This window comes from Alligator mississippiensis, chromosome 12 (assembly GCF_030867095.1).
Source record: "Alligator mississippiensis isolate rAllMis1 chromosome 12, rAllMis1, whole genome shotgun sequence".
In the NCBI taxonomy this organism is placed as follows: Eukaryota; Metazoa; Chordata; order Crocodylia; family Alligatoridae; genus Alligator; species Alligator mississippiensis.
In genome coordinates, this window is record NC_081835.1 from 21029579 (window position 1) to 21055458 (window position 25880).

Below are 25880 nucleotides of genomic sequence, written 5' to 3' on the forward strand. Positions count from 1 at the left end.
GAAAACTAGAAATAGAAGAAAATGGAAGTAGAAGGGACTTCAGAGGGCACGTTGGGGAGAAGATTGAGGGGACTGTGACAATCTTTGTTTTGTGTTGCAAAGTAGGAAAATGTGTTTATCTAGGTGAGAACCAGGCCTGTGAACTACTGGCACAGAATCACAGAGAAGTAGGGCTGGAAGCAGGGCTCCATGGGTCATCTTGTTCAACCCTTTGCCTGAGGTAGGATCAACCCTATCTAAACCATCCTATACAAACAGTAATCTAAACCTGCCTCCTGTCAATCCTGATACAAAATAAACCTAACACCTTAATTTGCCACACATAAAGCAGGAGAACCATGGCAGCCAATGTCCTGCTTTTATAAAATGTTGTCAATATATGCTCGAGTTCCTGGGTAGAGGGCCAGACATCCCTGCTATAAAGGAAGGCAAAAACCCCCATAGTCAATACCAATTTGACCGTGGGGTAAAATTCCTTTCTGACCTCAAATATAGGAATTGGTCTGACCCTGACCAGAGGAGGTATGAAAGGGATGTTCCATTCACTATATTAGAATCTGCTAATTCAATATATTTCAAAGATGAAATGTAAACATAATATTTTTATGATGTGTTAACAGCGGTACAGCACGTGTAGTAACTGAGTAGTATTCCAGGGAGGTGTAGGAATACTACCAATCGCTATATACCACAAGCAGCAAGCATAAAATATGATTCATTGTTGTGGTTGGTATATAAAAGATTCCATTGCAGGGCCAGGGAGCTTTTGGATTCTTCAAAAGAAAAACTGACATTAATGTAATTATACCTTCTCTTTTAAAAAAAAAAAAAGGGGGGGGGGGAGGGGGGCTTGTCTCACTCTTATAATTTTTCCATGCCCAAAGGGGTATTCAGATGTTCAGTTTGCACACAAATATAAGTGCACAACATGTGCACAGCTCTCTGACTTCAATTTATGAAAACTAGGCCCATAATATAGCAAGACTATTTATTATTGGTAATTTTAGAATGGAGGCAGTACACACACGTGTGCATGTGCGTGCGTGTGCGTGCGTGCGTGCGCGCACACACACACACACACACTGGCTAAACTGCTTGGAACATATTTCTGGACTGTCTCTGTTTTTCCTAGTGTGCTTATCTGCATTCTGTTCCATTAAAGGACTGGCTAGGGATCTTATTTTGCTTATTGTAGCTATAACGGGGCACAAGCTAAATTCAAAACAAAGCAGCATGGACAAAGACCTATATTTGGAGATCAGACTGTCTCCATTAACCCATTGAAAAGCCTAAGATCAAATTTACATATTTACAATTTAAAAGAGAATGTGGTATTTTTCACTTTATACATACATCTTCAGGAAGCAGATAGTAGTGTATTTGTCCCTTACAGGCTTTTTAGGTAGAAATACTTCTCCATTACTCTTCCTCCCTGATTTATTTTTTTCTCTCTTTACTAAGTCTCCACATTTGTATCATCTTTAATTTTCCCTTGAGTTCTTTGATACTGCCTTGTAGTTTTCCACTCACTGACTTCTTGTTTTCACAAGAGGAAGAATTTCACAAGGTCATTGTACAGATTCCATTCCTTGGTACTGTGGATCAATTCCACCCTTCCCTGGCTTGTGTACCCTCTCCCTTTGGTAAGGATATGGGGAAGGAGTTTGTGGGAGTTAATGCACCAATCTTTGGCTAATCAAAGTGCAGAGAGAGTGATCATCAGTTTCTTAGCCTACTGCCTGACTGTATGTCTAGGAAAAAATGTTGACAATGCTAATATAATAAAGGGCTTAGTCAGACAGTCTGTCTGTCCATAACACACTTGGAGCACTCTAATCAGTTACTGAAACAACTAATTAGAGTGCTCCAAGAACGTCATGGACAGGCGGCGGTGTGGCGGAGCACTGCCATGACTGCAGGACAGAAGGGGCGGAATGGCGGGAGCAAGGCCAGCGCCTCTGGTCTCACCCCCCCTCCTGACCCTGATCCCTGAAGGTGGTGGAGCACTGGCAGGGATGGAGTCAGGGGCAAGGCGCTCACCCGCTTCCCCTGGTCCTACTTCCTGGAGGTGGCAGCAGAGCGTTGCCATGACAGATGGGACGGAGCGGAGAGAGTGGGCGGGGCGAGGTGCTAACCTCACCCCCACCTATAGACTTGCTCCCCGGAGACATTGGAATGCCACTGTGACTGCAGGGATGGAGGGGAGTTGGCTGCTTCTTGGAGGTGGCGGCAGCATAGGCTACCAGCAGAGGGGGATGGTGGGGCAAGCTTCCCCCTCCCCTCCCCCGCTCTTGGGAAGCGGTGGTGGCACGGGGGTGTGGGGGTTAGGGTTACAGTTAGGGTTAGTAAGCTTACCCCCATCCCCTCCTGCTCCAAATCCCTCCCCCAGCCGCCCATCTTTCTTGATGGGCAATTTGCTAGTCCATTAAGTAAAGGCAGAGTTATAATTGAGAGGCTGGAATGCAAGACAACTGAATGAAAAGCCTTCACCTCCAGCAAAAGCCAAAAGATAGGAAGGTTAGCATAATCCTGAAGGGAAACTTTACCATATTTACCAGCAGTAGTGATCTGGAAACTTGTCTGCAACCCAGTTTTCACATAGGCTAGGGACAGACATTACACACAAACTGGTTTCAGTGTTCAGAAACTGGTTTTAAGCTGTAACAGAACAGATGTTCAGTGCACATAAACCAGTCTGAAAATGCCTGAAACTGGTTTGTGATAAACCTGGTTGAATGTAGTATCAGACTTAACTGATTTGGGTCAAACCAGTTTATGCAATGTCTGTCCCAGACCCCTTGCTGGTTTAAGTTAAATCAGAGTCCTCCAGCATTCCAGATGCTTTGCAACCCTTGGCAGGGCTCTGCTCTCTATTCCAGCCTGGCAGCACTGGCCCCACCCCTCTGCTCCCTGGCTGCAGCTCTGACAGAGACTGCAGGTACATTGGGATCTGCCTGGCTTCCTCCTGCTCCCGCCGTCCCCCTCACCACTCCCTGTTCAAGCAGGAGTTCCTCCCTTCGCCTCTGCCTTACACAGACACCTCTCAGCATTAGCTAGCATACCACATGCTGGCTACGGTACGTGCTGTGGGAGGCAGGACAAAGGCAGACAGAACAGTGTCCGCTTAGGTCTTTTTTAAGCTAATCAACAGGTAGCTGGTAATGTCCCTTCATTCCTTGCTTGGAAAAAGTTGTTTAATAAGAGGTTGAACTAATGAGAGAGGCTTTGTTTTTGTCTGATGGGCTGATAACTCCCTGTGTAACTCCCTGCTGTGTAACTAAGTGCTCAATAGACAGTGGCAGGGAACCCCTCCCTAATCAGAGCATCCTGCTGGGGCCTGGCCATGCCCTCCTCAGCTCAGCATTGTGGAAGGGAAGGGATGGCTGTTGTAGCACCCCCGTTGTCCCCACCTTCGGCTTTTAGCCTGAGCCACTGCAGGCATGTGTCTGCATTTTTAGAATGAAAAGGGAATGTCTATCCACCTCAGAATTGGCTCAAGCTTTGCAGGTTAGACTAACCTCCAAAGATTGAATCAATTCTGGCTCAGGCTTTTTGAATGTCTGTCCCTAGCCATGCAGATCTACCAAAACAAAAAGAACAACATAAGTAAAGTTCATCTTACAGCATTCAGAGCCACACATACCAGATCTAGTTACTTGCTTTTGTATGTGCCAATGAAAGAAGAGCGCCCTAATTATCTCAGTGTACTTTGAAGTTTAAATATAGACTTTTCTTTTTTTAGAAAATATAGACTTCTCTGTTACAGAAACGTGAATGCTCTGGTGCTTGGATTATGGAAATTATTGCAAGTAACACATTCTGCTGCAAGTACAATTTAGTTTGTGATCTGTTCTATCTGTTTTTGGGAAGATGTATTTTAGTATCTTGTTTTATTATGGTTTTAGATGGAGCTTTCAAACAGATCAACAGCACCTACTGAAAAAGAGAGTTGGAGCGTGCGGTTGCCACCGATCGTCTTTCCTACAGCAATCACAGCTGATGTCTCACCAACACACAATAAGCTATTGAAACACCGAAGATTCAAGGAACAGCAAAAGATGCTTCATCAGATAGTGTGAGTTACATTCAGTTCAATAAATAAGTGGTATTCAAGCTTGAAATTAAAACATCAGTTTACTCTGATATAGCTGAGAGGTTTTAAGGGTTTCTGTCTAGCGTTCTGCATTGCTACCCAGTGCAATGCTCACTATAGTATTTAAGCATCATCCATACAAAATTGTATAGCAAAGATGGTGAAATTTCTTGATCTTTTTTTTTCTTTACAGGGTCATAACTCTGCTGGCGTAGGCTTGGGAATAAAGGAAGTGTTTAGATTTAAGTAGCACTTATGGTGGATGTTGGCTGCAAAGGACCAACTCTCAGGATCATCATCAATTCTAGTTTATTGGTCGGGATGTGACGTTACCAATATAATCATAAATGCTAACTTTGAGGTATGGGGGATACTGGTCACCTTAACACACACACACACACACACACGTGCACTCACTCATTCAAACCCATGTAATTTAAGCTCATGGGGCGTGTCCAGATGAGCGCGCATGTGCCTCTTGCTCCACCTCAAACCCTTTTGAGGCGGGGCAAGAGGCACGTGTGGGAACAAAAAAAATGTTCCCTGCGCTGCAGGTTTGCAGCGCGGGGAGAAAATTAGACCCCTGGATAACTAGGGGTCTAAAAAAACCAAAACAAAAAAAAGTGGGGCAGGGCACAGTCCCGGACCGTGCCCTGAGGCAATCAAAGGCTGTGTCCTCCAGGGAGATGCTCTGGCTGCCAGAGCATCTCCACGGTTGGCCCCTCACCCTGGTGCTGAAACATGCGGCCAGCCAGGCCACGTGTTCAGCATCAGGGCTCCGGTGATGGTGAGTAAGGGGTCGGGGGGGCTGGGGGAGGGGACCATGGGGGGGGATCCCCGCCAGCCCCGCCTGTTCCCCCAGCCTCCCCGATCCCTGCTCTGCCTGGCCCTTCCCCACCAGCCTCCCAATCCCTGCCCAGCAGGGTCCTACCACCTTCAGGGCTCCTCTGCTGCCCAACCAGGCTGGGCCCAGGGCAGCAGGAGCAACCCCAAGATTGGCAGGACCCGGCAGGTGCAGTGCACGGTCCCTGTGCACTGCACCAGGTACTGCTGCCCTGGGCCCAGCCCGGCCCCGCCGGGCAGCAGAGGGGCCCTGGGGGTGGCAGGACCTGGCTGGGCTCGGCACATGGTCCCTGTGTGCCACGCCAGGTCCTGCCACCAAGGGCCCAGCCTGGCCAGGCGGTAGAGGGGCCCCAAGGGCGGCAGGTCCTGCCACCAAGGGCCCGGCCCGGCAGTAGAGAGGTCCCTGGACCTGGGTGAGCTCAGCATGTGGTCTCCATGTGCCGTGTTGGGTCCTGTCAGCAAGGGCCTGGCCCAACCACGCAGCAGATGGTCCCCAGGGCCAGCAGGACCTGGCTGGGCCCGGTGCACGGTCTCTGCATGCCGTGCCGGATTTTGCTGCCATGACTCAGAGCACCCCACTCCAGCTGCTGCTGCTGCTGCTAAAGGTAAGTTATGGGCCCTGGGCAGGGGGCCTGGGACCCTCCAGGGTGCCTAGGACCCTAGGCAGGGAGGCTGGGGCCCTCCAGGGAGAGCTGGGACCCTAGGCAGGGGGACTGGCCCTCCAGAGGGAGCTGCGACCCTGGGCAGGGAGGCTGGGGCCTTCTGGGGGATTGGGGCTATAGGCCTCCAGGGGGGAGCTGGGGCCCTGTTGGGGGGGATGGGCGCATTCCGTGTGTTGTGTAGGGGGGCTGCACCCTGTGGGGGCCAGGGGACCCACCCCTCCAGAGCAGCCTCCCCACAAGGTCTCCCACACCCACAGTCCCCCCAATTGTGTTAAATGTGGAAAAACATGGATTTTGGGGTATTATTAAAAATGGATTTGGGATGCTGCTGCAGCAGTCCAGCTGGCACAAGGGATAATGTCCCCAGGTACCAAGTGGCCGAGTACCAGAAGTTCCGGAGAGCGAGTAGCTCTGAGCTGCTTGCCAGGGCAGCTTTTTGTATGGATGGGGCCAGGACAGGGCAGCTTTTTATACTGCTGGGGACAGCACAGGTTCTGGCCCCGGGCTCTAGCTCCCCCTAGCTGCAGATCCGGGAGCAGCCAGGCAGGGTTATTTTGCCCCAAGTGGCACAATTTGCTCCACAACAAAGTGCATGTCCGAGCACATGCGCTGAGGCAAGAAGCCCCCGCTCAGATTTGCACCGCTTCTATTTGAGCTGCTGCAAGCGCACGTGCTTGCATGTGTGGACGTGCCCATGTAATATAGTGTATAATGTAGTGATTGTGACAGCACTGGTGTCAGTATATCTACCTATCTGAGGCCCTGGAGTCTGCTATCAATGCTGGGCTTCCTTCAAGGCAATGTCTTCTCCAGAAGGGGTTCACCTGCTTGTCCTTCTGTCTCGTTAAGTCAGGTGCTGGATGGGAGGGTGCCACTGAGGGTCATGCTTCACTGACTTTTATCCCTTTTTGGCAGACTTGTGTGATCCCCCAGCATCATCTTGGCTGCCCAATCTGGAGGTCACTGTCCCATTTGGGTCTCGAGTAGTGCATGACAGCTGTCAGTCACAGGGGTTTCTGCCTGCCAGTACGTGCAGTTTGGGGAGTCCACCCTTGACTTGATTGACTCAATGGCTGTATTTCCATGGGTTTCAGGAATAGTCAATAGGGTGGGTGCTCAGTTCCGGGAACCAGCTCCTTGGCTTGATTAGCCTAAAATGGCTTGTAGAGTAGAGTTTTGTAATGGTAAGTTCCTCTGGCTAGGCTATTGTCAATTAACAGCCAGAGGTTCTTGCTTTGTCATTTAATTACCTACTGATCATCATACATACTCGCATTCACTCAAGGGACCAGCCCAGTATAGCAGATTTTAGCACTTTACAATAACAATTTCAATGCAGTTTTTAACAATTTCACAATTTTAACAATTTCAATGCAGTTTTTAACAATGGTGTAACTTCATTCTACAGGGAGTACATTCCTTAAGGGTTTACAAGTATTAACTATTAAATACAAAATGCCATGGTAGAGATGAGCCAGATGAAATATAAAAATGAACTGTGAGAAATATATAAAAATGCAGTGTGAAATACTGAGAAGCAAAGGCTACTGGGGGACAGTAAATGGGTTAGGTTAGCACCAGGATATATTTACAGTCTTTGAAGTAGATATTTTAGTTTTTTTGGTTTTTTTAGTGACACTTAGCTCAGTCAATATGTAGATGTAGTTTGTAGGATTCTCCTACAGAAAGTCTTTTCAGCTTTCTGGCTTGCTCTGAGCCTTGCCACACCCTTGCAATGAGTGTGCTAGGTCTCTGACAATACTTAGAAGGAAAAACAAATGCACAAAAGGAGGAGTGGGGGAGGGGGAGGAAAGAAGGGGCTGCTTATTACATGGAAAGACTTTTTTCTGCCTTTCCCATGGATGGGCCAAGTCTAGATTCAGCTAATCTTTGGAAAAAAATATTCCATAGTCCGAGAACAGTTTTTCCCCAGCTCTCACCTGGTGGATCTTTGGCCTGGTAATTTGCATTGTTCTAGGGGAGCTGTTCTGATGGTTTAGAAATCAAAGCACATTAATGTTGTATATAGAAGTATGTTGTATATGTGCATAATTGTAGTGCAAACCTCTTCATTTTAAGAGCTGTGCTGCATACTTCTAGGTCCATAGTATAAACCATTTTTCTTTTTACCGTGTATTTATGAAATTCTGGTATTACCCCTTCTGTTTTCCTGGGCAACCTTTAAATTCCTGAAAGGATAAATTAAAGCCTAGCTTTTATAGTTTTGGAGAATCCTTGCATTTGTTCAGAGCCCACCTGATTTTTGATAATTGGTATGAGGTCAGACTGTAAAAGGGGTTTATCACAAAAAAGAACTGAATTAGTGGTAAGCAAGAGAGAGGTAATGGTATTTTTTAATAGCAATTGTAAATTTAAGTTCTTCAAAGGCATATAGACAGACACTACAAACAGAATAAGAGACATTTGTTGCCCTTCATATCTTACAGTCCATGGTAATGCAAACTTTAAAAATTAATTACCATCTTTTTTAGTTCTTAATATTAGAAACCAAATCCTGATCCTCCAGTAATATTTCAAATGAGTACAGTGAGGCCATTTAGAATGCGTGAAAAGCTGTCTGTCACATTGCTAATTTGTTATAAAATAAAAGAACTTTCTGATGGGCTGAGACACCTCTCTTGGAATATTATTTTAAGCTATTTGAGTACTAAATGAGCTTTTTTTAAAGTAAGGTAAGTTATAGTCCTTGATATATTTAATAGACTAAGTAATATTGTTTGCAATTATGTTACAAAATATTTTTATAACACTGTATCAATGCTGTCACTGGAGAATAGTGCCTAAATGTTGGTGCACAATATGCAAATAGTGTGAATAGATTCAAAATTCTATTAATTTCATTCTTTCTAGATAGAAATTTCATACCAAGACAGAGAACCTTTGATTTGGTTAAAGGGACCCTATCACCTTGAAATCTAGCTTTAGCTTTAAAGAACAAGATAAAAACAATTTAATATATCACATCTCTCCCTAAGCCCCTCTGCTAGTTTTTTTTCCTAATTAGTTTCTTCCTTTGTGAAATGATTTTGTTCTTCTTCATTCATTAGAGAAGAAATGGTCAAAAGCTGTCACTTACATAAAAATGAAACTAAAACAATAGAAAATAATTAGATTTTCCCTTAATCTCTGTTAGTTTTAAATCATTTGGGGATTCATGTATAAAAATAATAGGTAAATTATTTTCAGATAAATTATGATTTTTAAATGGTTCCTGTTACATTATGTGGATTTTATGGTATTCTGCATGTGCTTGGAAATTTTGGTGGGTAAAGCTTGTATGTGTCAAATTAAATATTTTAAAATTAAAAATATTGGGTATAAGGCACCTGAAATGATCATGTTCCCACTGTGCCAGGTTCACCTCTATAGGTATAGCAGGTACAGTTTTTATTCTTCTGAGTGGATAAATTAAATGAAGGAAGGATTCACTTCTTGGAAAGAAAAACAACTGTATTGGTGCCTCTATCTGTCAGAGGGCTTTCTAGTGGAGTCAATAGGAGCACATGTCCTGATGCACCTCCCTTTGACTGCCTCTGAGCCTTTTGAAGGATTAGGAATTGTGATTATGTATCTGCATTATTAGTGACGGCCTTACTGCCACCTGTGGGCCTGTAGCCTGAATTGTGCTGAGAGATGAGTCTGGAGCAGTCTAGGTACATTTTATTTGCCAGTGTACATGATATGTATGTTAATTAGAATGGGTGAGATGTTTTGATGTGTAAGATGAACAGGATAAATCAGTACCAGTCATGAAGAGTCTTCTACTGGACATTTAGCTATTTAAGTTATGTAACTTTTTTCAATTTATGCATGGAGAAAAGGAGAACCTTTTCCTGATGTAGCTGCTGCTAATCACATTTGAAAAATATAATTATAGAGATAGATTAATTCAGGATCCAGTGAACATTATTTATAGTAGTGAGTCTGGTCTTTAACTTGCCACATTTCCCTTTAAATAATATTTCAATTACGACTGAGACCTGGGTACCTCACTGTAGAGGAAGAGAGAAAGTAATTGGGAAAATCTCACTCTGTAGGGTTGAAATATTTAGTTTGTACACCTGAAAGAGAAATTTGCAGCTTTATAAAATAACTGCATTTTTATAATATACTTCAGAATGGATCGAGCTTTAAAAGACTATCAAGCAACCACGGAAGAACTATATCAGAGAGTTCCTACACCTCCAGAGCCAGAATTGCCTTCCACTGTGAGTTTTGAATTCCTTTCAGGTGCATTCTCACTTTGATTATGTAACATCTTCAATTCCTTTAATTGTGCATCCTCGGTTTCAGGCTTGCAAATGTAGATAATTAGAGCCCTATCTTATTTAACTCTGTCCAGTTGAGCTGTCTCATTTAAGTCAATATATTTATGCATATATATTTTCAGGATACAGCTTTTACACAATAATATTTGCAAAGTTTAAAAATAAAGAATTAAGTTTCTGTTTTGACTTTTGTTCTTACAGTCTTAATTTAACATATTACCTGTTTTTTGTTGTCTTTCTCTTTTCACAGATGAATAGTGAACAAAAAAAGCGAAGAGTGAGTTAAATCGTCTGGTGTTTTACTTTTCTTAAGACAGCTACTGTATGATTTTTATGCAGAAATAATACAGAAATTATGTATATGAGAAATTAGTAGCTAATAAATTAGTTCAACTTTTAGCGTGTACCTTGTGGGAGAGGTGGATCAAGAAGTGAAACGGGAGTTATCATTTCCATGTCTAGTAGAAGGAAAGTACTGCATGTCATATCTTTTGTATAAGACCTGATCCAAATTACACTTAAATTAATGGCAGGATTCCTATTATTGGTTTTTGGACTGAAGCTATGAATCACATTCTAGCCTCTTGGAGGGGTGCAGGAGGAAAGGTTTAGGAATCAGGGAGGGTTGTGCATCTGATTTTAAGAAGAAAACTGTGTATGTGTGCAGAAGTGCAAATCCAGGAAATGATACGCCTTGTCTCTGGAATAAAAATTTATCTTGATGAGTCATTCTGCCCTAATGTCCAAATTGATGTCCCAATATATGCCCTAATTAGCTAAAGGGAGAGGGTCATACCCACTTCATCAAAGTGTTTGTATCTTTTCCTGTTAGGTAGGCTAATTTAAAATGTTTAAGAATTTTAGTCAGCCCTTTCTCTGGGTTTTAATAAACCTGTTACCCAGAAGAAGTATCCCCCACTAGGATTCTGCAACTTTAATATTAGCTTTAGAAGAGTTTGCCTGTTTGATCATCAGTCATAATAATCTGCTCCATAAGTGTTAGCAGAAATTGAGGGGGGTAAAAAGAACAGAGTACATGAATAGTATCATACACCATCTCTGAATAAGAAGAGGCGTGAAAATGGTTTTGTGTGTCTTAGAATAGCCTTCATTATATTACTTTAAAAGATTGATAATACTGTGGCACTACAGATGGAATATAGGAGTGACACACAAAAGGAGTTTGTTATTCAGTATAATGTCAACATTCAAGAACAAATTATTAGATTGATAATAATATTGTCCTTTCAGATCAACTATCTCTTTATGAAGGAGTGTGTGGCCAGTAACCCAGTAGTTCCTATTCAACAGCAGTGGCTTATGTCCATGCTCAAATGTGTTCCTGAGTCCCTCAGAGAAGGCAAGGACAGAAAGTTACTGGTTGAAGAGCTTTTTGGTGAGGTAACAAGGGATTTTGAAATGAGCATGAAGAGATGTGTAGGTAAGTGCTACAAATTACATAATCTTAATATTTGAAGTATGATTGTATAAATGTTATCTTCTATTCAAAATTCTCTTGCCTAAAAAGATCATTTTCATGGGTCATAGTTTCAGTCATATTACATGAACTTTGGGATAGGTTGGGGGGATGCTACAGTGAATTCTGGAGTGGCTGTAGCCCCCCTCCATAGCCCTGCTTCTGTAGGCTCCTATGATGAGGGAGGGGGTGGGGCTGGAGCTGAGCCTGGAGCAGGTAAAGCGCTGACCAGCTGGGGCAGAGGATGGGACAGAGCCATAAGTAGCTTGTCCAGGGGGGTGCGGGAGTTGGCAGCTCCTGCTGCTGCGTACACCTCGTGGGGTATGGGGGGTGCTTGCTGCCAGATCTGTGCATGGGGTGGGGCGGGCTGGGGCTGGGGCTGGGGCTGCTCCAGGCTGTTTCCGGGAAGGGCTGGGCTGTGCTTGGGGCAAGTGGTGGCGACACTGGGAGGGGGCTACGGGAGAGGCTGCAGCCACTTCAGAATTCACCATAGCACCCCCAACCTGCCTCCCAGTGCCAGCCAGCTCAGTGCTGCCCCAGCCCCAGCCCACAGTGACCCGCAGCCCTCCATACCCCACAAGCAGATTTGGGGCATGCACCCCCCCAAGCCCTCCCAGGGTGCATGCATCTATGGGAGCCGCCACTGCCCACGACCCCTGGACAAGCCTCTTGTGGTTCTGTTTCATGCTCTGCCCTGGCTGGGCAGCACCTGCTCCAGCCCCAGTCCCAGCCTCACTGTGGGGGCCTACGGGAGTGGGGCTACAGGGGGAGGGGCTGCAGCCACTCCAGAATTTTCTGTAGCTCCTCCCAACCCCTCTCCCAGTGCTGCTGTCCACCCCAAGCAGAGCTTAGCCCAGCCCTCCACTGGGAAGAGCCCAGCATGGCCCTGGCCCCATCTCGCCCCACCCCGCGCACAAATCCAGGGGCACATGCCCCCCATGCTTTCCTGTATTGTTTTAACTGGGGTGTGTGTAGTGGTGGGAGCCATCACCCCCCACCCCGCATGGCTCAGTCCCATGTCTCGCCCCTGCCCCAGCCCTATTCCCTTCCCCCACAACAAACTTACCAGACAGACCCAGCTGCTCTCTACGTGGCCAGGTTGCACTCCTGGTCACCTGCATGCTGTGCTGAGGCTGCGCACATACATGCGGAGTTCTGCATACCCGCTATGACCCTTTTAAGTACTCCTAGGAGTACACGTACCCCCAGTTGACCACCAATGGTATAGTCTCATTATTTCTTACCTCTTTCCCAGGGATATTAGCTTTTATTACCAGCAACTGCTTTAATCTTTCCCCTTGTGTGTGAGAATACTCCTAATAAGAATCAGCAAAAATACTTTACTATTCTACAAATCTCTCATAAAACTCTCTTCTGTTATGCTATCTATAAAGTCATTTATCATAATTAGGCAGCTATTACACTGTCACTGCTCATTATACCAATGCTAATTGTTTCACTGTTACCTTTCTTTCTGCTCTCTGTTGCCTGCTATAATATACTTAGTTTGTAAGCTTTCTGGGACAGAAACTGTCTTTTTGGTAGGTGTATACTGGTGGGGGCAATTATTTTGGGTGGAGGTCCGCTTAACGAGGTTTGGTGAGCTTTTGAGGGCCACATGGGGAGCCCTGCCTCCTAGTCGCCATCTTGGGACTAGAAGTCCTGCCCTCTACCCCCCTGCCCTTTGCCACTGGAAGTCTCTCCCCTTGCCCCCTGGAAATGCTCTATTTGGGGGGAGGGGTTGCCATCTTAGAACCAGAAAAAAACAAAATCATACACTAGAAGTCACTACTATAACATATTTTAATTTTACTACAAAAAGTATTTTTGTTATGATTTGTGTTTGCATACTGTATGTAGAGGTGATTGCATAAGAACTAAAAAGTAAATTCTTAGGGATCAGATTTCAAATATATGTTCCCAAAGATCACTGGTGAAGCAGTTTAAAAAATTTAAGTCACTGCTTGGGCTGAAAACTAATATCAAATAAAATGGCTCATTCCCCATTTGTTTCTCCTTTATCCAAAACCAGAAAATGAATAAAACTCATACTTAAGTAATCAAACATTTAAATACATTTATTAAAAGCATATTAATAGCAAGGATACTATGAACATTGGCAACTTTTTCCATAAAAATATCACCCACCATATTTTTCAATATTAGCCACTTGTTAAACACCTACCTTAAACATTTTGCAGTTTTCAGAATATGTTAGTATGAAAAAATTAATATTAGTAAAACATTTAGGTGGAAGAATATAATTTTAAAATTCTATTTAAAAAAACTTATATAAAATGTTAGACACATGTCTATGAGAAAAATAGTTAAGTCCCAGTTTTGAGTTCCTCACTTTATAATTTGAAAAAGAAAAGGGAAAAAGGTATTTGTCAGCTAGAACATATCTATGTGTTACAATGGGTCTTTATAATATACGATTAATTAACAGAAGAAAGTAGAAGAAAATGATTCTTAAAATATTTCTATTGTTGTGGGACCAAGATCAGGGATCAGATTCATTCATAGGAGGCACTGTATAAACCAGAGGCAGGCAAAATGGAGCGTGCAGGCCAGATCCGGCCCTCCAGGCACTTCTGTCTGGCCTGCGGCGCCCACCAGGTAATTGTACCCTGCCCAGCCCTTCCACCCACAATGATGGAAATGAGGTGCCCATGTATACACACCCCCTGCCAACATATACAATTGTGCCTTGCTCCCACCCTTGTGGGTGGGAGGGCCAGGCCCAGCCAGCGCACAGCTTCCAGGTTGGGCTGCTGCCACTGCTGCTGCTGCAGTTGGACCTGCTTGGCTTCCCCAGAATCCTGCTTGCTCTGGGCAGCAGGTAGGGGAGCAGTGGGGGCGGGAGCAGGGATGGGGGCTATAAGGGAGCTGCACCTGGGTAGGAGCACAGAGCATGCAGCTGGGATTGGCAGCAGTGCTTAGTTTGCACCCAAGGGGTTGGCGGCAGTGTGGAGCTCAGGTCAGCAAGGTGTGGGTGTGAGGGAGTTTGGGGGGGAGGTGTGGGGACACCCCTTCCCACAGTCCTCCATGGTGCACAGACCTGGTAGGCAGTGGCAGCAGCAGCAGCAGGATGGGGTGCTCAGGACACTTGTGCACAGTGCAGGGGCTGGTGCCCAGTGGTGCACAGTTTTGGCCAGTGGTGCACATTGTGGCAAGGGGCAGAGCCCCTGCTGGGCCACTTCCCCATAGAGTCCCAGGACCTGAGGCAGGGGGTGGGGAAGACAGCCAGCTCCAACATTTGGGGCTTTCATAGATTCATAGATGCTGGGGTCAGAAGCTCAGTAGATCATTGAGTCCGACCCCCTGCCCTGGGCAGGAAAGGGTGCTGGGGTCAGATGACCCCACCCAGATGCCTATCCAGCCTTCTCTTAAAGACCTCCAAGGCCTTCTCTTAATGACCCCCAAGATAGGGGAGAGCACCAACTCCTTGCAAGCCCATTTCAAATTCTGGCCACCCTTACTTTCTTCCCATGGTATGTGAGAGCAGGGGACTGAGCATGTGTGGTAGGGAGTGCCACTGATAGAGGTGTCCTAGCAGGGGCTGTGCCTCTCACATGCAGTGCTGGCCACAGCTATGCGCCACTGGGCATAAGTGCCTACACCAGGTACACGCACCACGAGCATCCCCACCTGCTGCTGTTGCTGCTGGCCATGGGAGGAGTGCATGGGGGGTGTCCCCACACCCCCTCCACCCTCCTTCACACTGCACAAACTCACACCTTGCCCCCCCAACCCCTTACATATACACCCCCCCAACATACCCTATTTCTCTGACACACACACAACCACACCCTCTCATAACCCCTCCTACACGCACATCCCCACATCCTCCATACATCCTCCCACACCCCACCATACACACACACATCCACACCCACATTTGAAGATTTGATCAATTTAGTTCAATTGCCACCATATTAGTCTTGGTGTTTGATAAAGAATGACAGAGCAAAGACCAGCCATTTTTCTTTTCTTCAAATGGAAGGTGTTTTAATTTCCTTTTAATGTTTCCCTCATTAATGCCTTCTAGTGCGAAGTGTTCTTATAAAACCTAATGTAAAAGGACTTGAAGATGAAAAGGAGGAACCTTTACCTGTATCACCACTGTGAGTAAATTAAGTTTGTAAATAGTCCAGTGCTCATTCAAGGTACCAGTGCACGCATTCAACTCTAACTGAAATACATTTGTGAGATAAACAGGCTCTTAATATTCTTCCTGAAATAACAGCTAGCTTGTTTTTATAGGTAGCTTATTATATTATTAAGTGCTTTACAGATTTTCATTATTGGTGCATCTGCACATGGATTTAAAGTGACGCAATAAACTCTGGAGCAGTTTGAGCAGGGGTGCAGCGTCTATATGTGCTCCCAGGACAGCAGCAATTTGAGCTAGGGTGGAGCAGGTCCCCAGCTGGCTGGGTTGAAAAGGTGCAATGCACACCCCCGGTCATTGTCTACATGTGCATTTTGGCACAGTAAAGTACTCTACCCAGTTCTGTCCCAGACAAGATGAACAGCGCATGTCCCCAGATGCTGGGGGGGCACAGTGATTGCCCGCAGGCGTTGGCAGGGGTATAGCGGCGGTGAGTACGGAGCTCCCACAGGCAGTCGTGGTGGTGTGGGTGGCAGGGGCGGGCTGAGCAGGGAGCTCCTGCAGGCAGCCACAATGGTGTCAGTGTTGGGGGGTGGCAAGTGCCATCCACCGGTCAGCAACCACCCTCAGATGCTGCTGGCAGCATCAACAGTGGCCAGCAGCGATTGGCGACTGCCCACAGATGCTGCTGGTGGGCTCAGTGGCAGGGGGGGGCAGTGGGGATCTCTCTCAGGGGGTGTACTGCCAATTTCGGTGGGTGCACGTGCACCCCCTATATGTCACCAGTTCCTGACAATACTACCTTAAAGTAGAGTTAATTAGTTTACTGAACTGTAATAGAGGCACACGTGTACACTGTGACACTTTAATGCACAGCTAATTAATCTACTCAGCAGGAAAGTGCACTTGTAGATGCACCCTGTGCCCAGATCCAGAAATCCAGGTATGTGCAGTTTGTGGTGCTGCAAACCTCTTTGCAGCACCAAAAACTGCCCCCGTTGCATGTTAAACTGTGTATAGCATTGCTAATTTAAAGCTCCAGGACAAAATCTGTTACTTGGATTTCTTGGTAGCAAAAAACACCCAAGAAAAAAGCGGCACAAAGTATTTCAAAGTGGTGTGTGCTAGGATAAATGTGGAGATGGGGAAGCAGGCACCTAGGGCTGCCAGCTCCCCCTCTGTGCTCTGTGGAGTCCCTGCACTGAGGCACCTTGCACCCCAGCCAGCTGCTCCCTGGCTAGCTGGGGTGCAGTGTGCCTCGAGACAGGGGAGAAGGCAGCCCTGGGTTGGCTGCTTCCTTGTCTCTCTGCCTCAGTGTGGGCTCTCTACTGTGGAGCTCCTGCTGCGAGGCAGGTGGAGCCCCTGTGTTGAGGTACACTGAGGTACAGAGCAGCTGGCTGGGGCTCAGCATGCCTCAAGACAGAGGAGCAGTCAGCCCAGGGCTGCATGCTCCCGTGTCTCATGCCACACTATGCCCCAGTCAGCTGGGAGGTAGCTGGCTGGGGCACAGGGTGCCCCAGTGCAGGAGCTCTACAGTGTGCGGAGATGGAGCGGGTAGCCCAGGGCTGCCTGCTCCCCCGTTTCCACATGCCGCTCCCTGGCTAGTGGGGCTGTGAGAAGCTTCGGTCCCTGATTTGATTTGCCAGAGATTCAGCCTGATTCGGTGGCCAAATCTCCAAATGCGAATCAAATCAGGAGACCCTTTAATGTCTCCAAATCGAATCGGAACCATCTGAATCGATTCGGATATATTTGGAAAGATTCAACAGTTCAGATATAGACACAGCTTTAAATGTTTTTTCTACATACCACAAGATGCCAGGCGGCTCGTGAACACCGCGATGCTGGGGCTCATGGAGTGTCCTACAGGAGCGTGGGGGCTCCCCAGCGCATTTGGCAGCAGACCCGGAAGTGGGTCACAAGCACTTCTGGTCCACTTCCAGGTTTGTCGCCAAGCATGTGGGGGGGTCCCCCGCACTCTTGTGGGATGCTCCATCCGCCCCAGCATTGCAGCATTCATGAGCCATGCCTGGTACCTCAAGGTAAGTAGAAAAAATATTTAAAGCTGTGTCTATGGCTGAATCGATGATTCTCTGGGGTTGTGGGGGCTTCCCAGGGCTGCAGCAGCAGCAATTCTCCCGTGCAGAGCCTGGCCAGCAGCCACAGCACAACTCTGGGTGGTCTGACTCTGCTTTTGAGCAGTGTGTGCTGCCCGTGCGTGCACTGCTCAGCTTTTTTTTCCGTGGGTTATTTTGACCGCTGGATATCCATTGGTCAAAAAAACCCTACGTGCTTCTCCCTTGAAGACAGCAGCAGTGTTTCCATGGATATCAGTGCAGGGTCAAGTTCTAGGGCAGAATGCGAGGAATATTACATCTGGTTGACATAATACCAAATTAGGGTATATATTCTGAAGCAAGTTTGTTGCTTGTGAATTAACCGGTAACTGTATCTGCTCTCTAAATAAGAACTGATATTTCATAGTTGATAACATCTAACGAAGTTACAGTAGATAGTGGGAAACCTTCAGTAAAAACAGTTGATTTGAAATAGTTTCAAAGATACTGGAGTGTGTTATCCGATGAAGACTTAGCAAATATATGCTTAACTTTCCGTTACCCTGTGCTAGGGATATGTACATAACACACCTGTCTGATTAAATATATGTGTCCATAAAGAGATCTCTGTCTTTTTATTCACACTTTTTAGATAGAGTGGATATTTTACTGAGCTAAAATAAAATGAGATTTAATTTAATATTTGTTTTCTTTGTTCTCCTCACTTTGTTTAGAGGCCTGGATTTTTCTAGACCATGGCATGAGAGTTTTATACAAGCAAAAAATCAAATAATTTCAAACTTACACATTCTTCATCCTACCCTGAAAATTTTACTGGATATTGGTTACACAACATTTTCCAAAATACTTGTAGTGGATTTGTCAAGTTTCAGGTAAAATTTCCTATTGAATTCACATACTAAATATTGTGTGTATGATAGGGGTGCACTGATATATCGGTTGGCTATCAGATTGGCACCAATAAAAGTAGACATTTTATTATCGGCTGTTGGGGTTTTTTTGGTCATTGTAGCTGATAATTATGGCCTCATGCCTGGAGCACCCTGGCGAGCATAGTTCAGTCCCTGCACCCTGCCACAGGCCTGAGCCCACAGGAGACTACAGGTCCCAGCAAGAAGTGGGAGAGGGAGTGGGTGCCAGGGCGCTGTGCTCAGCAACAAAGGGACCATTACCAGCTCCTGCTGCCTTTGCCATGGCAATGCTGTAGTGCAGGGCCAGCTGCCAGGCAGCCCCTGTGCTGGAGCACCCTTATGCTTCAGCCAGCCACTTTGCAGCATGTGGAGCCATGTTGAAATAGCCCTGGGCTGGCTGTTTCGGTGGGGCTCCATGTGCTGTGGAGTGGCGGCTGGGAGCAAAATACTCCAGAGCAGTAAACTCTGGAGTTTATTCATGTGCATTAATTGCACGTATAGACATATCCACTGTTGCTTCTTTTAGTCCTGTAATCTGGAAACCTCATATTGAGACACATTTCATATCATTTTCCTGCTTTGTGCTAGGGATATATAATTTATTTGCCATTACATTATTTCCCATTAATTCTCCTATGGCCAGTCAGGTAACTCAAAGGGAAAATTTTCATTAATCAGTGGGACCAAGATTTGGCTGGTTGTGTCCTAGTTTTCTTACTCAAAGAAACTGCTGTATGCTTTTCTTGCAAGACAAATAGTTTTGGGGAATCCCATGGTAATCCTGAGAATGTCCTCATTTTTCATTTTTACCTTTTCTCTCCATTATTTAGGTGTTTTTATTTTTCCTGTCTTTTATGTTGACAGGTCCAGTTTTATTCTCTTTCACCTTTTTACTGGTCATATCCTTTCCAATCTACTTGCCTGAAAAGAAAGAATAGAGTCTGGAATTTGAAAACTACAATAAGATACTGAATCCATTAGTTATTTGGTTTTAGATCATAGAATTTCAGTTTTCAAACCAGTCCTTCCTTTTATCTAGGTTGAAAGGTCCAGTTGAATGTGAATCACTGAAGAATGATGTATCTTTAAGCTGCTCAAAAACAGAAGAAAAGTTACTGAGCACATGGTATCCAAGAGTTATCAATCTCTTTACCAGAAAGGAAGCATTAAAGGGTGTCAAGTCAGACAAAGCTGACTCTTTTTATAATTGTGTGGCTACACTTATGTCTAATCAGGTGAAAATATTTTCTAATAATACTACCTTTTGTTGATTTTTGAGCATTTAAATAAAAGACTAAGATATTACTCAACCTTTTTTTTTTAATATGAACAATAATTTTGGACATTAAGGCTAAGTACAGATAGTCGAAAAGCCCAAGGCTGAATTGATTAAATCTTCGCAGGTCAATCTAAGCTGTGTAGGTTGAATCAATAAGCAAGTGAATGGGCATTCACTTTTGATTCTGGAAATGTAGCCACGTGCCTGCAGTGGCTCAGGCCAGAAACTTGGGGGTGCTAGAGCATGCTTCCTTGCTTGGCTAAAGCAGACAACTTGGACCCATGCTAGCCTGCCCACCCTGCAAGAATTGGGGGAGATGCAGGGGAGGTGCAAAGCATCCTGGGGTGCTGGTGTTAACTTGAATCTGAAGGGGATCTGGGACAGAAGTTCAATAAACCGATTTAGCCTAAATCAGTTTTGTCTGATACTGCATCCATATAGATTTATCTTAAACTGGTTTCAGCCATTTTGAAAGCAGTTTATATGCACTGACCTTCTGCTGTGTTACAAATTTGAACCAGTTTCTGATCACTTATACTGGTTTATGTGTAATTTCTGTCCCTAGCTTTAAAAATGTCATAGAGAGATCACCTTAACTTGAAATCTAACATGTTTTAAAAAGTGAGCTCCAGTTTAGGTTTAAGTACTACAATTACTTTTCCTATTAATAAAAAAGTCCTCTACTACCCTCCTGCTGTGTTTTTAAAACTCATACACAGATATAAGGAAGAGAAATTGACTATTGGCTCAATTTTACAAATATGAGGGGAAGGGGCTGGCAGGGGGCAGATCGAGGCCCCCACATTGAGGGAGGGAGTGGGGCAGAGGCAGGGGGAAGGGCTGGGGTGAATGTGGCCCTGGCCAGGCTCAGAGCTCCAGTGCCTCATCCAGGGGTGCAGGGGGGTTCCCGCCACTGTGCACAACCTGGGGGAGGCCCAGGGGGAACATGCCCCTGCCCCCTGGATCTGTGTGCGAGGCAGAGGTGGGTTGCCCCTGGGCTCTGTGCCCCGCTGCCACTGCCTCTGGAGCTGCGCAGTGCCATGTGCATCCCACAGCTGGGTGGGCAGGGGACATGGCGCAGCCCAGCAGTGGCAGGCACATGGTGTTGCGTGGTTCTGGAGGCAGTGACAGAAAGACACAGAGCCCAGCATGCAGCAGCAGCCCACCTCCATCCCATGCACAGATCTGGCAGCCAATCTCCATCCTGTGCACAAATTAGGGGGGGCAAGTGTCCCCCTGGCCTCCCCTGGGGTGTGCACAGCAGCGGGAGCTTCCCCGTGCTCCTGGACAAGCCACCCAGACTCTGAGCCACCTGGGCTCCGAGCCACCCAGGCTCTGACCCTCCCATGATCCACCCCTGCCCCTACCTCTGCCTCACTTGCTCCCTCACCGCAGGGGCCTTGATCTGCCCCCCCCCTTCCCCCATAGACTTTTCTGCTATGGGGGGTAACGTGCACACGCACTCTCGCCCCCCTCAGATATTTTTTTCTCCCTCCACATATGGGGAGAGAGAAGAAGGGCAGCAGAGACTGAGGATGAAGGACAGGGTGGGGAGCAGAGGCAGAGGGGGAAGAGGGGACCCAAGGCTATGGGGGAACAGGTGGCAGGGTGGCAGGCACAAGCAAGGGGCAAGCTGCTTGACCTCCCTATACCACCTGCCACTCCACTTCCTGCCACCTTTTGCATGGGGGAAGGGGGATGAATTTAAGACAACCTTTCAATAATTATTTTCTATACATGGAAAATTATAACGAATGTATACATTTTCCATGTATAAAATATCATTATTAGGGGGGTTATCTTAAATTCAGGATCATCTTAGATTTGAGTAAATATGGTATGTAGGCTCTGCATCAGTCTCAAATTATTGAAATGAAATGGAAATTCTGATTAACTGTACAAAGGTGGAAGAGAAATGTGATTTTGTGTTCTCCTGTAACAACATCAACATATGGTATTATCTAGCTGAAAGAGCTGTTGAGAAGAACTGTTGAAGCTTATGTGAAGCTCTTTGATCCTGAGGACAAAAGAAGCCTACTGCTATTTAAAATGGAATTGACTTTTGATGATGAGAAAATGGAGTTTTATCCAAGCTTTCAAGATCTGGAAGACACCATTCTGTTTATAGTGACTCGGATAGGGCAGACTCTTCAGGTGCTGTTTAACTGTATTTACCTCTTAAATTTGCAAGTGCAATGTTACACGGTATGTGAACATATTAATAATTTAGGATCAGATCCTTCCCTGGCCAGCTTGTTAATGGGAAGGACAGTTGTAGCCTAATGCATCTTTTCTGCTATAAGGATTCAGTAACCCAGAACATTATGCCTTCAGACAGCCAGATTGCTTAGCTCTGTTGTGTCTTTTCAAGCTCCTTTTTGCAGGAATATCTTGCTTATCTTCCATTTAATGCTTAGTATACGCTTTGGCAACTGCCAATTCAAAGGAAGGAAATTGGACATTGCCTTGCCTTACAGCCTGCAACCCTCTGAGGAAATAGTGAACAGCCCAGTAAATAGAGTTTGCACCAACATTCGTTTGGCACAGGTGTTAGAGAGCAGTACAACCTCATTATTATGAACTCCTATGGGACCAGGAGAAAAGTTAAAAGATTGTGTTTGCTTAATAGGGCTAGTCAGTTTGCTCCATCATAATTTAAAAAAAAAAGTGTCTTGTTTTGGGATTGTTAAAATGGGGGATTGTTCTAAGCAGAGTTTATTATAGTGAGGTTGTATTATATTTCAAGTTTGTACATGTATGTATGTACATGAAATTTTGCTCAAGTACAGGTAGAATCCAGACAGAAAACTTATCCCGAAAGGCAATTTATAGGTCAAAGGTGATTGTGTTATTATGTTCTCTTTTGATATATTTAGAAATTCTGAAAATGCTTTTGTATGTAGGTTAGTAAATATTCTGATTTTTATTTTTCTTAACATTGGAAATTCAGGTAGTGTGCGCCAAAAAGAAAGTCTGTTCATTGGGGACCTTAGTAATGGACAGGGCCCTGGATTTTAGACTGTTTAAAACTCTAATTTGTTTTGGTTTCTTTGGATTCTCTCAAATTAATTTGCAGGCTAATTAACATTCTGGTGCAAGAGATCTCTGTTAACAAGTCCCTTAAATTAAGGTGCAAGGGCTTACAATAATCATGTGCTGAAACTCATCGTAAGGTTCACAGACAGAACCAGGGGAAACCAGAAGTGCCATTTTTGCTAAGGTTAAAGCAAAGGAAAGAAATTCCTAAAACATGAAATCACAAGCCTATATATTTATCATAAAGTGTTATAGTTAAGGTACCAGACTTGTACTCCAGAAATTTGTTGCAGACTTCTGGGGTGACTCTGAACAAGTCCCTGATGGCCATCCTTCTTATTTTTAATAATACCTTATTTTGAAAATAGGCTTATGTATTTCAGTGTAGCTATTAAAAAAAAAGGTAAAATTTAATATGAGAGGGGGATAGAACATAGCACTAAAGTTCTTTATTCTTTAGTCCTTCATCTGTAAACAACAATAATAGACAAAAAAAGTATCTTGCCTGTTTATTTTGTAATCTGTTTGGACCAGGGAGTCTGTGCGTGTGTAATATTCTAACCCTAATCTTGACTGAAGCTTTTAAGAGCTTTTCTAATACAAGAAAATCATAAGACTGATTTGTAAAAAGTTCATTGCAAGGATGTGCATCTGACTGTGCATATGGCTGTTCTATTGTTTGCTTTAATGAATTGATTTTGTCTTTTACTTATATTAGCATGTTCAAACCGTACATTCTTGGCTAGCAGGAGGGGCCACAGCTACAACCCTGGACACTGAACTTGCTGATCATGTAATAGCTTGGGCCTCATCTACACTGAAAAAAGCAATCCAGGACAACTTGGAAGGTCCAAAAGAATATTTTGAAAGCTATGGTAAGTGAGATGAGTGCATTTTGTGACAAAATGTATTACTTGAAATGAAGTTTATGGAAAGATTAGCTTACTTTGTGTTACGTTTAATGCACTTTTAATAAGATTATTGCATTGTAGTTGAAAGGTATGGCTGGCTTGTAGATGGAACTGCACAAGTGCGAATAGATACCTTTGAAGCAGAGAAGCACAGTTTTGATGAATATACTATTGTAAGTTTAAATTCTACATTTTATGCATAATCTTTATTTGCTATAGTTAAATAAAAAGGAAGGAAATTAGGCATACTGCCATTAGTACAAAAAACATTTTAAGTACCCAGAATCCACAACAACTTGTTTCCCCCCCTGCCTCCCAAATGCATGTGATAATCAGAATCCAGTATTTAATTACTTTTAAAGCTTATTTTTATAATGTATTGATCTTACAGATCCAAATTTTTTAAATAATAAGTCTGCAAAGTAAAATGTGCAATGTTATTTTGAAGTTCATAGATGAATTCCTCAGTCTGGCTAAGGAAATTATGAGTTTACCCCAGCTGGCTCATTTTCCTATGATGCGCTTGGACTGTGATGATTTGAAGCAAGGTTTGGCTGATAAAGCAAAAAGCTTTGCAAACATGCTGCTGGAAAGGATAGTTGCTAATCACAGAGAAGAAAATGAAAAGTGAGTAGACCTTTTGCTTATAAAGGAAAATGATTCACGTTACACTTATTTGCATACATGCATTATGTAAATATACAACATGTCATACCATTATCTAACCAACATTTTGGTTGATTGAAAGTCCCCAAGGAACCTGCATTGAATGGTGTTCTCCAGACCTAAAACCAGGAACAGCACAATTGTGCAACCAAACATTGCTAGTGCTGGGGAAATTGGATGGTAAGAGTTCCCTTTGGCTATATTCCTAGTTTCTGCAGTCTAAATTGCAGTAATGCTGCCAGAATTGGCCTGAGAAGAAAACTGCGTGATTCTTTTAAACTCTGCATATATAATAAATGATATGAACTGCAGGAAAGAGTTAAATAAAATTTATGATAACACAGTAAAATTCTAAGATTCCTGTCAAGGCTTATGATGCCAGAATGTTATTTTGCCAGAATAGCAAAATTTGATTTTAATAAGTATTAAATAAGTATTATGATAATAAGTGTTTTAAGGGCTAATGGAAGACTAAAAATAAAGAGAGCAGCACCTAGAGTACATCCACATTCACTCTTTAATTGGAATCATAAAGTTATATCAGGGCCGATTGTACCTGTGGCAAGACACTTTTAGTGCCTGCCACTTTAAGAGGCTTGCGCAAGCTGTGGAGCAGCCAGCAGGTGTAATGCAGCCTAACAAGGTGGTCACATGACCATGAGAGGGCTCCTGGATTGGAGGATGGGGCTGAGCAACCTCAGTATAAACCCAGGCCTGCAGAGCTGAGCGGGCAGTTGCTGCAGGGAGCCGGAGGGATTCCGTCACCAGCCAGAGCTGCTGCTCCCAGAGCACCTGACGGTTCAGGGTAGGAACTATGGGAATGGAGGAGGTTTCTGGTCTTGGGGAATGACCTAAAGCAACACACTGCTGGGGGAGGATGGTTTGGTGGACCTGCCTGTGGTGGGGTAGTCCCCAGGAAATGCCACACCGGTGCCTCCCTAGTGAAAGGTGAGTATGGGGTGCCATATAGCCTCAGCCTTCATGACCTGGTGGGTTACCCTGTAGAGGAGACAGGTGAGAGGTCCAAGCATGTCATCAGACCTGAGACCCAAGGGGCAGAAGGCCTGAGAGCCCCGATGATGGGGTGGTGTAGTAGCCCCGGTGAGGGGGCAGAGTATGGGCCCCAGTGAGAGGGCGTATAAGAGTGATTGATTGGGCTGCGTAGAGTCGGGTCCATATAGCGGGCCTAAAGGACTGCGTGTAGGCCATGTAGAATAAGGCCTGAAGGACTGCACATAGTCTGGCCTGAGTAGAGATTCATAGATTCATATATGTTAGGGTCGGAAGGGACCTCAATAGATCATCGAGTCTGACCCCCTGCATAGGCAGGAAAGAGTGCTGGGTCTAGATGACCCCAGCTAGATACTCATCTAACCTCCTCTTGAAGACCCCCAGGGGGTAGGGGAGAGCACCACCTCCCTTGGGAGCCCGTTCCAGACCTTGGCCACTCGAACTGTGAAGAAGTTCCTCCTAATGTCCAATCTAAATCTGCTCTCTGCTAGCTTGTGGCCATTATTTCTT

The 25880-nt window shown here is 45.0% G+C and overlaps 1 protein-coding gene across 1 annotated transcript in view; it reads left to right on the forward strand.

Moving 5' to 3' along the window:
- Positions 1 to 893: 893 nt before the first annotated feature.
- The window catches only part of DNAH12 (dynein axonemal heavy chain 12), a 152807-nt gene continuing 127820 nt past the window's right edge, over positions 894 to 25880 (forward strand). The window contains exons 1-11 of the mRNA XM_014596590.3: positions 894 to 4075; positions 9737 to 9827; positions 10138 to 10164; positions 11139 to 11328; positions 15416 to 15491; positions 18270 to 18428; positions 19507 to 19702; positions 21712 to 21900; positions 23501 to 23657; positions 23775 to 23866; positions 24142 to 24320. Coding sequence (XP_014452076.1) covers positions 3906 to 4075; positions 9737 to 9827; positions 10138 to 10164; positions 11139 to 11328; positions 15416 to 15491; positions 18270 to 18428; positions 19507 to 19702; positions 21712 to 21900; positions 23501 to 23657; positions 23775 to 23866; positions 24142 to 24320 — 1526 coding nt within the window. The 5' untranslated portion in view covers positions 894 to 3905. The remainder of the gene's footprint in view (positions 4076 to 9736; positions 9828 to 10137; positions 10165 to 11138; positions 11329 to 15415; positions 15492 to 18269; positions 18429 to 19506; positions 19703 to 21711; positions 21901 to 23500; positions 23658 to 23774; positions 23867 to 24141; positions 24321 to 25880) is intronic.